Source organism: Alternaria hordeiaustralica, assembly GCF_023758085.1.
Source record: "Alternaria hordeiaustralica strain BMP 2776 chromosome Unknown scaffold_4, whole genome shotgun sequence".
NCBI classification, from domain to species: Eukaryota; Fungi; Ascomycota; class Dothideomycetes; order Pleosporales; family Pleosporaceae; genus Alternaria; species Alternaria hordeiaustralica.
The window spans coordinates 1,476,534-1,489,156 of record NW_026056776.1 but is presented as its reverse complement, the minus strand read 5'-3'; the positions used below and the strand labels follow the sequence as shown (position 1 = coordinate 1,489,156).

At 53.5% G+C, this 12,623-nt stretch overlaps 4 protein-coding genes across 4 annotated transcripts; 2 read left to right on the top strand and 2 right to left on the bottom strand.

Moving 5' to 3' along the window:
• Positions 1–33: 33 nt before the first annotated feature.
• On the top strand, positions 34–1,254 carry J4E84_003277 (uncharacterized protein; the record flags this gene model as incomplete). Its single annotated transcript, XM_049385894.1, has 4 exons — positions 34–42; positions 89–149; positions 347–678; positions 736–1,254. 4 exons carry the CDS (start codon positions 34–36, stop codon positions 1,252–1,254), a joined length of 921 nt encoding a protein of 306 aa, XP_049246771.1.
• Positions 1,255–1,639: 385 nt separating this feature from the next.
• On the top strand, positions 1,640–3,316 carry J4E84_003276 (uncharacterized protein; the record flags this gene model as incomplete). The annotated part of the gene is made up of 1 exon (XM_049385893.1): positions 1,640–3,316. One exon carries the CDS (start codon positions 1,640–1,642, stop codon positions 3,314–3,316), a length of 1,677 nt encoding a protein of 558 aa, XP_049246770.1.
• Positions 3,317–7,972: 4,656 nt separating this feature from the next.
• Positions 7,973–8,998, bottom strand: J4E84_003275 (uncharacterized protein; the record flags this gene model as incomplete). The annotated part of the gene is made up of 1 exon (XM_049385892.1): positions 7,973–8,998. One exon carries the CDS (start codon positions 8,996–8,998, stop codon positions 7,973–7,975), a length of 1,026 nt encoding a protein of 341 aa, XP_049246769.1.
• A 702-nt stretch (positions 8,999–9,700) lies between these two features.
• Positions 9,701–11,131, bottom strand: J4E84_003274 (uncharacterized protein; the record flags this gene model as incomplete). Its single annotated transcript, XM_049385891.1, has 1 exon — positions 9,701–11,131. The coding sequence occupies one exon, from the start codon at positions 11,129–11,131 to the stop codon at positions 9,701–9,703; it is 1,431 nt and encodes a 476-aa protein (XP_049246768.1).
• Between the last annotated feature and the right edge of the window lie 1,492 nt (positions 11,132–12,623).

Below are 12,623 nucleotides of genomic sequence, written 5' to 3'. Positions count from 1 at the left end.
GCGCAATAGCTTTTTCTTCGACTGTCGCCAAACATGGAAGTTGTAAGTTGCGCATGCCGATGAGGAAGGCGCGGCTAACAGGGTGCAGCCACGAGATACCGCAGACGCTTCGCCAGTTGTTCAAGAGCTCCATGAGCAATCCATGGAGAGTCGCAAGCCCTTACTGTCTCGCGCTTGCTCCTCAGGGAGACTCTCCGGAGCCGATTTGGTATATCGGATGTAAGACCTTAGATGGGGAGGACAAGCTCTGTAAGTAGCACCCCGGCCCAAATTCCGCGACCATGAAACGCATGGCGATGACGGCGCGGGCCAGCCCCATCGCACCTACCAAGCTAATCAGAACCAGTCCACTCACGGACCTACTTCGATCTCAACTATCCCGATCTCGCGCAGTGGCTGAAGTCGTTCCCGAATGCGGCCAGCTTGTGCTTCGTTACCTTCGGCCAGAAGTTCAGCTACTTCGCGTGCGCACCCGGGCAGGGCTCGATATGGGCTGCTATACCTTCAGGTCTCGAGGATAGAGTGAAGAAGTCGCTGGTAACGCCAACTTGTGTTGGTCTTGGGATGAAAGATGCCTGGTTCGTCCTGTTTGCGGATGGGCATCTGGCATGGAACTTCAACGGTTATTACACCGGATTGAACAAGATCTTGATGGAATCTGCGCCGGGTGCCGTCAGTGTGAGTTCAGGAAACAAGCCTTCATGATGACATGAGTACAGCGCTGATGCAACCCAGTATGTCGCCATATCGCCCTACAACAAACAGCACTACTTCATCGCCTTCACAGATCGCCGCGTCAACTACAATTTCCAGGGAGGCCCTTCGGAATGGACGCGACTTATGAATCAAGTCTTCGAGTTATGGGCCGCTGAAAGCAAACGATTGCAAACTGCCAACGCGCCACGTTGGCATCAGCCGCAGGTACAACCGTATGTGCATGCACAACCATCGCCAGCGCAAACATATCTTCACCCGCAGTCGACACACATTGTCAGTGCTTCTCGACTACCAATGGCCATGCCGGTGTCGCCGACCTCAGTGCCGAGTACGCCGGCGCCGATGTACGTCAGCCCTGTGCAACAGAACGCCGTACCAGACATCGCGCCCGTGGATAAGACGCCGGAGTATGGTGTTGTCGATGTACCAGTAGAACTTCCTGGACAAGCAATGTTCTCCCCGGCATATACGATGGCGAGTGTACCAGAGAAAGAACCAGCGAAGAAGAGGAGAAGCTTCTTATCCAAGCTGTTCTAGGCCAGCAGCATGAACATTGCTGGACTCCGCCTCGCTTCTCACCATCTCCAGTATCTCATAATGCTGTATGATAGCGAGCAAGAGTCGCAGCTTACATGTGCTGGCATCCTTGTCGGTGCGACTACACATGCAGCTCCGTACTTACCTTCCTGATTGGCGCGCACAGCCGAACGTGCAGGTGCACCTCTGCCGATCACCACGGCATGCATATCCACCACAAGAGTGGGAGAGCCATCACGTCACGATGCAGGGTCCTTTCGGTGCTTCTTACGATACGCCCTATCATTGCCAGCGTTTGGAACACTCCCAGCTGCAATATACAAATAGAGCTTCTCCCCGCTTTCGTTTCCTCGCGCATTCATCTCGACGGGTAGTCACCAGCATCATGGCAGCTATTGCAAGAGCTTGGAAAGTGGGGGCGCTCATAACGTTCTTTCTGGCAACGATAGCGCATGCTACTGAACCTACGGTCACGGTGCTGAATGGGACATATGAAGGCGTACATCTCCCTTCGTTCAATCAAGACATCTTCCTAGGCATCCCATATGCGCAAGATACGGGAGGTCAGAATCGCTTTCGCATACCACAATCATTGAACACGACATGGAACGGCACGCGCCCTGCCAAATCGTACGGAGACAGCTGTCCGGATCCCTCGGCTGCCAACTTCAGCATGAGCGAAGACTGCTTGAGCGTCAACATCGTTCGTCCAGCGGGTCTCTCACACAACGACTACGCAAAGCTGCCCGTTGCGCTATGGATCCATGGAGGAAGCTACCAAGTCGGCACCAGTGCGCTTGCGAACTACAACTTGACATACATTGTTCAAAGAAGCGTGGAAATTGGCCAGCCCATCATTGCAGCCAGCATCAACTACCGCAAAGGCGGATGGGGTATGTTATACTCGCGGGAGATCCAAGGTACCGGCCAGACGAACCTTGCGCTTCGAGACATGCGCAAAGGACTTGCTTGGATCTCAGAGAACATTGAAGCATTTGGCGGCGACAAGGACAGCGTGACTATCTGGGGCGAGTCTGCTGGGAGCTTCGCAGTGGGCCAGCTACTCATGTCGTACGGCGGCCGAACAGACAACTTGTTCCACCGCAGCATCCAAGAGTCTGGGTCTGCGGCGACGGCATGGTACAATGGCACAGACTGGTACCAGCCCATCTACGACAACATTGTCGACAAGGCAAACTGCACAGATGAAGTCGACACGCTCGCCTGCTTGCGCACACTGCCATACGAAGCCATCTTCCCCCTCCTCGCAGCCCCAAGCCAAGGCCCAGGCTGGTACCCCATCGTCGACGGCGACATCATCCCCGCCTACCCCACCGAGCTCCTCGCCTCAGGCCGCTTCGCCCACATCCCGCATCTCTACGGCACCAACTCGGACGAAGGCACCGACAACGCGCCAGCCGGCGGCGTCATCAACACCGACGAAGACCTATACGCCTTCCTCGCCAACAGCACAGGCTTCGACTTCCCCGACGCCGTCATCAAGCGCATCATGGAACTGTACCCCAACGACCCCACCCTTGGTATCCCGCTCAACACCGGCGTCGAGCTCTTCGCCGAACAAGGACTTCAGTACAAGCGCATAGCCGCCATCATGGGCGACGTCTTCTACCACGCGACCCGCCTGGCCGATGCCCGCGCTTACTCCAAGTACTCACCTACGTACATATACCGCTTCAACACGCTCCCCTGGCAAAACAGCAACACCGCCAGCGAAGGCGGCAACCCGCGTGCTTACAAGGGCGTCGCACACTTCACTGAGGTGGCTTTTGTCTTTGCTAATCCTAACTTCTATGGCCCGTGGGTGGAGTATAAGAAGCTGGCTGAGCAGGTGAGTGCGCAGTGGATTCGCTTTGTAGCGAAGGGTGATCCGAACGGTGAAGCTCTGCCCAGGTGGCCAAGGTATAATGAGAGTGGGAGGGGGTTGGATCTTGTTCTTCAGGCGCAGGGGAGGGGGTATAATGGGAGTTATGTTGAGGAGGATGTTTGGAGGATTGAGGGGAGAGAGTTCTTGACTAAGTGGGCGAGAAGGAGGCATGTTTAGAGTAGAGTGGTAGTAGGGAGAGGGTGTTGTGAAGATAGATACTTGTTCAAGATGTGTAGTAGTGTATTCACTGCGAGCACATAGAAATTTAGAAGGAGTTTAAGTTATTAAGTATATTTATTGCAAGTAACAAGTCTAAGAGAGAAGCAAGTAAAGTGAGAGCTATGTCAAGACACAAAGGCAGAGAGAAGTAAGAGTTGTGCAAGGCAGAGAAGAAGCAAGATGTTCGACTAAAGCAAGTCAAGGAAGAAACCAAACATAAAAGGTAAGTAAGAAATCAAGTTAAGAAAGAAGCAAGTGAAGCAAAGAAGAAGTCAGGCTAGAAGTCATCAAGGCAAAGAAGAAGCGAAGTGAGGTATATGATAGATTCATTGTTGCTGAGGCGAAACCTTGAGATATCCTCGAGAAGAAGTCCAGCCCGGAATCCAAGCCATCCACCCAAAGTCCAACCACCAGAATGAAGCCCATATCCACCAGCCATCAGCAAATCAATGTCCAAAACCTCAAAGCTAATCTAAACCCCAATCCAAACATCGACCACCGACTGCAGGCACTCTCACCTCAAGTCTCTCATACCTTTCGCATGCTGCATTTCTCGAATTGATCCAAACTCCTAAGAGCCGCCATCAAGAATTGTGCAGGGGAATGATCTGGGCGAGCAAGCTCAAACTGGCGAAGAACTCCAAATCTCCAAGGTAGGCCCAGCTTAGTACCGAAGTACCATAGACTGTCTGTCCTCCAGCACCTTGATGTGAGAATGAAGTCTCCTCCAGATCATGTCCACCAGCCATGGGGCCTTGCCGAAGCAAGCCTTGTAGGCCCAAAGCAAGATCCCATCGAGATCTGTAAAGTCCGTCTCTTACTGTCTTTGACCATGGTATCCTGCACTTCCCACCAGTATGTTTCCACCACCGAAGTATCCAATCCATCCAAACAACTTGACTTTCGAGCGACCCGGGTTGGCGTGAACATGCGATGCTGGCCTGAAGAGGGCTTGAGGTGGATGCTGAGAAGCTCGATCGTGGCCTAGAGTGTAGGGCTTTGAGGATGTTGGCGACGATGTGAGCGAAGGTTGGAGCGATCCGAAGCGAAGTGAATGTGGTAGAAGGCGACAGCAAGCTGAACAAGGTTAGCAGACTGAATAAAGAAGAAGCCAGGAAGATACTTACCATGTTCAATGGCGAAGGAGGATGTCGGAAGAGTGACCATGGCTCATGGTGAAGGAAGGTTGATCATCGATGGATATGATGTTGGACCAAGGTTGGATGAAGTGTTGATGACCAAGTAAGGTGTGAAGGTTGTTGAGCAGTGATGTTGATTGAAGAAGAGTGAAGCTCAATGAGGTTGGAAGTGGTCGACATATGTGAGTGAAGGTATGATGTCATGTGACAAAGTGGAAGTGATCCAAAGTAGTGATGAAGTGTTGAGCCATGGTCGAAGTGAGTGAAGGAAGGAAGTTTGTTGAAGAAATGAGTGACTGAAGTTGGAATTCTTCGAGTTGGGGTAAAAGATTGTGGGGTTTGTGGTAAAAGAGTGTAGGTCGGAGGGGGGAAACGGGCTTTATATGTGCCTGCCAAGAGTCTGCGCACGGGCAGGCGCTAGGAGCCGGCGCTGTTGCTCCGGCCGGTGTTCTGCCGGCGACAGGAAGGTCGGAAACACCAGGTGAAGGCGGGTATAGAAGGGCTTCGTCGGCGGTGGAAGGCCGCGCGGGCGTTGGCCAGGTGAGAGTGAGAAACCACCAAGTCAAAATACGCGAGGTGGAGTGGCCCGTGCGGCCTCATCAGGTAACGAGAACGCGAAATTCCAGCAGGTCAAGCAGAGACTGAGAGAGGTAATGGGTTCGCTGACATGTATGAAGCCAGTGAGGGTGGGCTTGACGGGCAGTGCGATAGTACACAGGTATCGACTGACTGAGCGAACGTGAAGACACGCGAGAACATCGAAACTCGAGATTGAAAAGTGATTATGCGCTGTTCTTGTAGCAAATCTTGAAGACAGCGTGCTCAGTGCACACGACGTATCGAGGCTGGCCCATTAATGTAGCGACCGTTCAGGTACCTCACGGGCTTTCGGGAGCCGCAGCAGCTGTGACACTCGTTCAATTATAGCTTCTCAGGTGTTTCCCGATCCATCATGTGAGTCGTGATTGCCTCAGAGTAAGTTCAGCGAGGCCTTCAAGCTGTTGACCTTACTCAGATGAGCCGGGCACGCATGCGCCTTGGGAACGATGTATCAATGGATCTTTGTGATCGTAAAAGATGCGATATCAGTCCAGAACATTCAAAGACCGCTCTAATTGGTGTAGCTGCACAGTGATCTATATGCTGAACGTGAATGATGTCAGTGTCTGGAGTCTTTGGCAGCAGCATCATGGAAGCCCATCCGAACTGGAAGCCCTGCTTCCGGATCACTGTGGCAGCTTAACAGCCGCAGATGACTGCCATATTCTTTACATGCCTTTAAATTCCCCGCTATCGAGGCGAACGGAAGGAAGGCGTCCTGTCCGCCGCCATGAGCTTGCTGCCAAGGTGTGCTTTATGGGCATTTCCAGCGGCGACCGCAATATCAGGCTGGCCGCCCGCAGTCGCGGAGGATGCGAGGGCACTGTCAAGATGTGCAAGAACATGCATGCTATACTCATAGTTCGTCATGATGACTAGTGACATCGGCGACGAAGGCTCTCACCTGCAGCGGACGAAACCAGTATGCACCCGCGGCCTACGCTGGCTTCACGACGTGAGCAGCCACGAGACTGAGCGCCATTACCAGTCATCGAAAGCGCGACGATCAGTCTCAACCGTTGACCTCATTCCGCCGCTTGCGATCGCTACCGGCCAGCGCGTAGCTGCTACTCACTCGCGCCGACCAAGAGCATATCGTCGAAGCTATTTCGTGCAACATACCAACGCGGCGCCTAGTTTCACCTCATATACGACAAAAGCAGCTGTAGTGATGCGGAATTGGTTCGGCAGACGGAGGGCGAGCATATGAGACTAGACATCGGCCAGACACAATTGGGCATGCGCGGCAGGAAGACACCACATGTCACAACTGGGAAGACAAGCAGGCAATGAGGATAACGTAGGAACACGGATGTGAATCAAGACAAATGTGATATTAATATCGGTAAAACATTGTGGGAGGAGCTGAGCGCCATAGACAGTAAATGTGTTGACAGCGAGCATATAAAATCTTGTGGCCTACGCTGTCCTTGTACCAGAACCTGAGCGCCTGACTAGCACCGGCAGTTAGTCAGAAGCTGCTAGACAGAGCCTGTATACTTCAGAGCGCCGCCCTAGAATTGATGGAGGTTTCGTGATGTGGCACTCTGATGTGTTGGTTTGCTATTCCGCGGTCTGAGGTACAGCTACGCCTTCATCGCCGGGTGTCAGGACAAGGCGAAGTGCGGGCATGAGGAATGTGGTCGCTGTAGGGAGACGAAGGCGCACTCATTTAAGAGCAGATCCAAGGGCATATAGAAGCACATCAAGGCGGCGTATCGTGCGGAGCAGAGCTTTCTCGACGGGAGCGGTGCGATTCGTTGTGGCGACTCAGCTGAGGCGCCGGCTGTGTTTGCTGAATACGTGGCGTCTGCGACCGTCGAAGTTGCTGCACTTCTGGAGTTTGCGGCATACGTTGCGGTTGAGGGTTCTCAATGTTGCTGTACTTGTGAAGCTTGCTGCATACGCTGCCATTGCTGCGCAAGCTGTCGCTGCCCGAGCTGAAGCGGCAATTTCTTGAACAATCGGAACATCCTCGGGTAGCTCGTATGCTTCAAGGGATCGTATGAGATAGAATCGGAATGTCGACTTCAACCCGTATGCGTATGAATCCAAAAATCCCTCTCCTTCATCCTCCCCTCATCAATCCCATCCAAAACACCCCTCACCCACCTCGGCGGCCCCCTCATCCCCTCCTCTCTACCCATATCCGTCCCCGTCAACGGACAAGTAACAAAGCCCCTCTCTTCCGCCAGTCTGCCCACCTCTTCAATGATTTTCAGACCCTCGTTCCCAGTACCGGACGCAGCAGCATCTAGTCGATCACGACGTTCCTGCAGTTTGCGCTCTATGAAGGAGGATGCGGAGTCGAGGCCATGGGAGGCGAGGCGCTGGAAGGAGTGTATGAAGCGGTTTATGATGTCGATGAGGATGCGGTAGGCGAGTTCGGTTAGGATTGCTGTGCCGGTTTGCTGGGTGAAGAGGTGGGAGGAGATGAGGGAGCTGGAAAACGAGCGGGTTGTTAGGGAGGTGGACGGCCCTGGGCGGTAGAGTGTGAGGGATGAAGAAACAGTCATGGTGATTTGTTGCTAGTAGGTATGGATGGCTACGGAGGCAGTACCGTTGCGAGTTCGCTGAAAGAATGTGTACTGGAGCCTGAGGCACAAGCAGCGGAACTTCTACATATGTACGCTTCATATTCTTGTACGGCGTCCACGGCGTCCTACCTAATACTTCAACCCATTGCGCTACGCCGATAAGCTCTGAAACTCTCTGCGCGATGCTGTCGCAAAGCTAACTACTCGGAGTTCCCTACCACCGACCGCGAGGCGCGAGATTACGGCAGCTGCCCGCCTTACCGGGGCCCGCGGACGCCGAGCTGCACTGCCGCTCCCTCATCACCGAGCTCAACACGCGACTCCATTTTCGCATGCGCTTACGTGAGATGCACATCCTCACCGACGGCATCTCCCATTCCCATGTCTCTTTGCACGGGCAAATCTAACTCAATAAGCCAGGGCGGGTGTTCGAGAACGCCGGGCTCAGTCCCCTCCATCGCCGCGTTCACGCACAGCGTCTGCTGTTTGTTGTCTCGGAACTTTTGAGCGGGGCCTGGGGGCAGGCTTTTGAACCCCTTTCTGCGTGCTGAGTTCTCTCCTATCCAGACTTTGGTTATTGTTCTAGTGTCGCTACCTGCATCTAGTTCTGCTTCTCTTCTGCCGGTGAAGTCCAGCACATGTGCTTGGTAGAACCATCGACGCGGCGTGTGGATGTGGCCGAAGCAATGCAGGCGTGGTTGCACACGAGCGATGGCGCGGCGCAGGTGTTCGCAACCTGCGCTTTGGTCGTCAGAAGTCGTGTCTAGGATGTATTTTGGGGGGCCGTGGGTCATGACGATGTCGACGTCGTTGGGGATGGTCGAGGTCTCGGTACCGACATTTTTTGCCCACGGTGGAGTGCCTGAGGAATTGAAGCGATCTTCATTCGATGGATTTTGGAATGCGGATGCGCCGTAGAGTGGCGTGTATGGTGAGGCGTATATCTTGAATGTAGCACCGCATGCTAGCTTGAAGGTATGCGTGCCTTCTTTCAGGAAGGTGATGCCGTTTCTACTTGCTTCGGAGCCTGCATCTGAGCTCACAAGCGCCTCTGCTCGATCTGCATTGGCTTCAGTGCCGCCCTGGGAGAGCCAGTATGATTTGTCGAGCGAGATCTCGTGGTTACCAGCGATGACGAGCTTCAGCTTGGCTTCGACTTTGCCCAGCGTCTGGAGGGCCGCAGAGATGCTTTCCGGGGTGCCATCTTCTGTCAGATCGCCACAGTGTAGGAGTACATCGCATGGCGGGAGGTTTTCCGGTAATGCAGCCCCATGCGTATCCGAGAATATGAGGAAGCGGACGGGCGTCGAGAGAGTATGTGCGCCTTCAAATCGAACACGTTTAGCGGGTCGCATACGTTGCATCTTAGAGCGCAGGACCCCAATAAGAAGAGACTAGATTTCAAGACGGCGAGATGCGTTGGGGATGTGGCTAGAGGTTCTAGAGTATGAGCACACGAACGCAGAGTCTTACTTTCTCTCATCTATATAGACACCAGCAGCAGCATTTAGTCAAAATATGGTAGATTTGATTTGCATGGTTGCTTCGAACCAAAGTTGAGAAGTGAGCTAACCACGGCTCACGATTGACACATGATATTCGAGCATGGTCGGCAGGGACACTGATTAGCTATGCTTGTATACCAGAAATAGTAGCTGAGTATTGAGGACACAAATATAGCTCTGTACGATTCAACAAACGAATGCTAGACCTTAGTGGTAATCGACACCAAGGCACCTCATGCAAGGGTAAAACTGGGTAGGTCTGCAGACTACATCAAGATAAAAACGTGCAAAGTAGGTAAGCCAAAGTCATTGTAGGCTCCCGAGGTCAACGTGGACGCACGAAAAGATGCTTGGTCTTCATGGGCTTAACAAGACTATCATCAAGACTAGCAAAATGTTCGATGACTGCGGACAATGGCGTTTGATTATTGTCATCTACTAATACAAGTATCGAAGGTATCGTAAAGCAGCATGTAAGGAAAACATCGCCATTGACCGTCCAAGGGAGCGACCGCCCCATTATCAATTAACCCAAATGATCCACCGCCACCGCTTGCAAACCTACAAGCTAGCGACAAGCGCCGGCAGCACACTCCTGCTAGTGTAAGCCCAGCTGCTGGAGCTATCGTGCGCCCTCCACGCAGCGCCAGTCCAGAAAGTGTTGCGCTTGCTCTGCAGAGCATAGAGATCCTTGTAGAAGCCGTTTTTAGTAGCCTCGCCTCCGACCATCATGTTGTAGGGGCTGTGGTTGCTGAAAGCGACAATCTCGGGCTCGGGGCCGGTCATGTTGTTCATAGCGTGGAAGCGCTTGAGGTCCGCGAGGATGGCAGCCTGGGCCTCCTCATCGCTGAGGTGCTGGCCGACCTTGGTGCCGTAGAAGACCTGGTTGAGGGTAGGATTGACGGTGGGGAAGACGTTGTAGATGGCGGGCATGGGTGGCAGCGCGTATGGCTTGTCAAGTGCGAGGTTGTTGAGGGTGACGTTGGTAGGGGCAGCGTGCCTGATGATGGCGGTGTAGTAGCCGACAGAAGTGAATTGGCTGAAGATCTTCATCTCATCACCGCTGGGGTCGAATGGAGTGAGGTTCTCGGGCGTGGGGGGGATGGCCATGAGGATCTTCTTGGCTTGGATGAGACGCTGGCCCTTGGGAGTATCGACGAGGACCTTGACGCCGCCATCGACCTTGCTCACGCGCGCAGTCTTTCGGACCCTGGAGGAGAGGAGGACAGAGTTGGAGGCAAGCAGCTCGGCAGTGAGTGCCTCGAAGAGCATGCTGTTGTTCATCACCGAGCTGGTCTTGAAGCTCTGCATGGTTTTCAGGAGACCGAGAGACATGGTGCGAATCTGCTGGATGGCAGGGAGCTCGAGGATGTCACCAAAGGCGGAGGTGAGACCGAAGATGGTCTGTACTGCATCCGCGATGTCGTACTTCTGGACGAACTGGCCGAACGGCATGTAGAGGTCCTCAGGAACAGGGTTGGGGAGGTAGAAGCCACCCTCAAGTTCAGGCCACTGTGCGATGACGGCGCCGTACTTCGCGAGAGCAACAGCCAAAGCTGTTTGGTTGGCTGGAGGGAGGCCCTGCAACACCTGACCAGTCCTGAAGTCAACCTGCTGGGTTGGGCCGGTAGGGAACGGGCTTGCTGGGCCCAGAGTGAGGTTGAAGCGTGCGAACCACTGGTGCACCAAAGGTTCGTCATGGTACAGCTTCACTCCCATGTCGATGGGGAATCCAGTCTCAAGGTCCATGTAGGTTTCAGTGTGACCTCCAAGGCGGTGCGAGCTCTCAACAACGACGACCCTCTTTCCCATGTCCTTGAGCTGGATGGCAGAGTAAGCACCCATACCTCCACCTCCGATGATGACAACATCAGTGTCAATAACCTGCTCCGGGTTGTAGTACCTAGCCTCCATCTTGGACGACCTGGGCGCTGCCATAGCGAAAGGGAGGGCGACCACCGCCGCGGCGGTGATTGAAACGAATGAACGCATGATTGAATTAGTCTTGCAAGAGAATGTGAAAGCTGAAAGAGCGACTGAGGTTGGTGATCGTCTGGCATACCAGACCTATTGTATTTATATTGCCACCAGCATGGCCGACGTATGTGCGGTGGCTCTTCCAGCTCGGTCCTACTGTGTGGATCGAGGTGTAATCAAAGTAGGACCGCGCATTCGGAAGAATCGACGACAAGCATCGCTACTAGCTTTGAATGGGGCGTCAAGAGTCCATTTACAAGGGGAACAGTCCAGGGTGTGTGCTGTAGTGCTGATGGGCGTTGTATAGCTACTGCAATTCGAAGCACGACAAAGGAGTACTAGAATGTCGTATAGTCTACTAGTAGTCGGCTTGTCCCGTCGTCATTTGAGCTTGGAGTTGGACAAGAACGAGGCGTTCAACGTCTACATGGCGTTACCCGGGAGCCTGTATGAGGTTCATGATTTGTGGTGATATTTCTTAGTATCGGTGCGCCAGCTTGGGCATCCTGCCATGCCGTTGATCACCATGTGGTGTTGGCTCAGGACCACTTCCCCGGATCGGAGTCGACACCATGATAAATTTCGCCGCTAGCTCACTGCTGGTGGAGATACTGTACTGATGTTAAGGCTGACGCTGACCACGCTCAAAGCGCCGCGTTCGGGGCGTTCGTCCGCGCTTAGGACGTGTTCATGGGCCGTTGAGGCTCTCGGCACTACCAGGGTTCTCCTTGAATTTCTTGGAACATCGACCATTGGTGAGGGAACAGAGAGAGGTACACTTCAGTCTTCGTGCAGCCATGCGGAAGTCGGTACCTCCTTCGCTTACACTATGTCTGTGAGAGACTTCGTTCTCGATGTTTCGTGCGCGATTGACTTTCTGCGAAGGCTCCTGTCCCGTGACTCATGAAGCCCCCGCAGAGATCCGATATAGAGCATTGATGAATTTCCTGGATAGCACCTACCAATGATGATTCGCTGCAGAACATAGCTTGTTCTGATACGTAAGCGCAAAGCTTGATGTACGCCGACTGATGGTCTCCTGAAAGTAGCACGCCCAAACCTCATTTTGGGACGTACCTAACGCGTGGCCAAGCCAAAGGTGGCTGTGAAAGCGGATTCGTGGTGTTGATGGGTCGTTGGAGGCTACGGCAAAAGAGAGGGTTAATAAGGTAGCCTCGCTGACGCCCACGCCCACCTGGGCAGTTACCAGCGATGGCACGTGCGTGAACAGATCACAAGTGTAATGCGCCGGTACATCACAGCGCGAAGACAAAGCCAAGCTACCGAGACGCCGTGTAAGATGACGATCGCTTCACGGTCGCTCTCTGTAGTCATCCGAGTGTGCCTAGATCCTGTTTTCCATGTTCGAGGGTGTAAGACCTAGCAAATGCCGGCACGAAGATGTCATTGCAGCGACCGCCTGAAGCAATTTCAACATGTAGATGAAAACATCAGAAACCAATGGGGAACTAGCAAGATGGCTTTAGATGCGAGATTGGTGGTATGA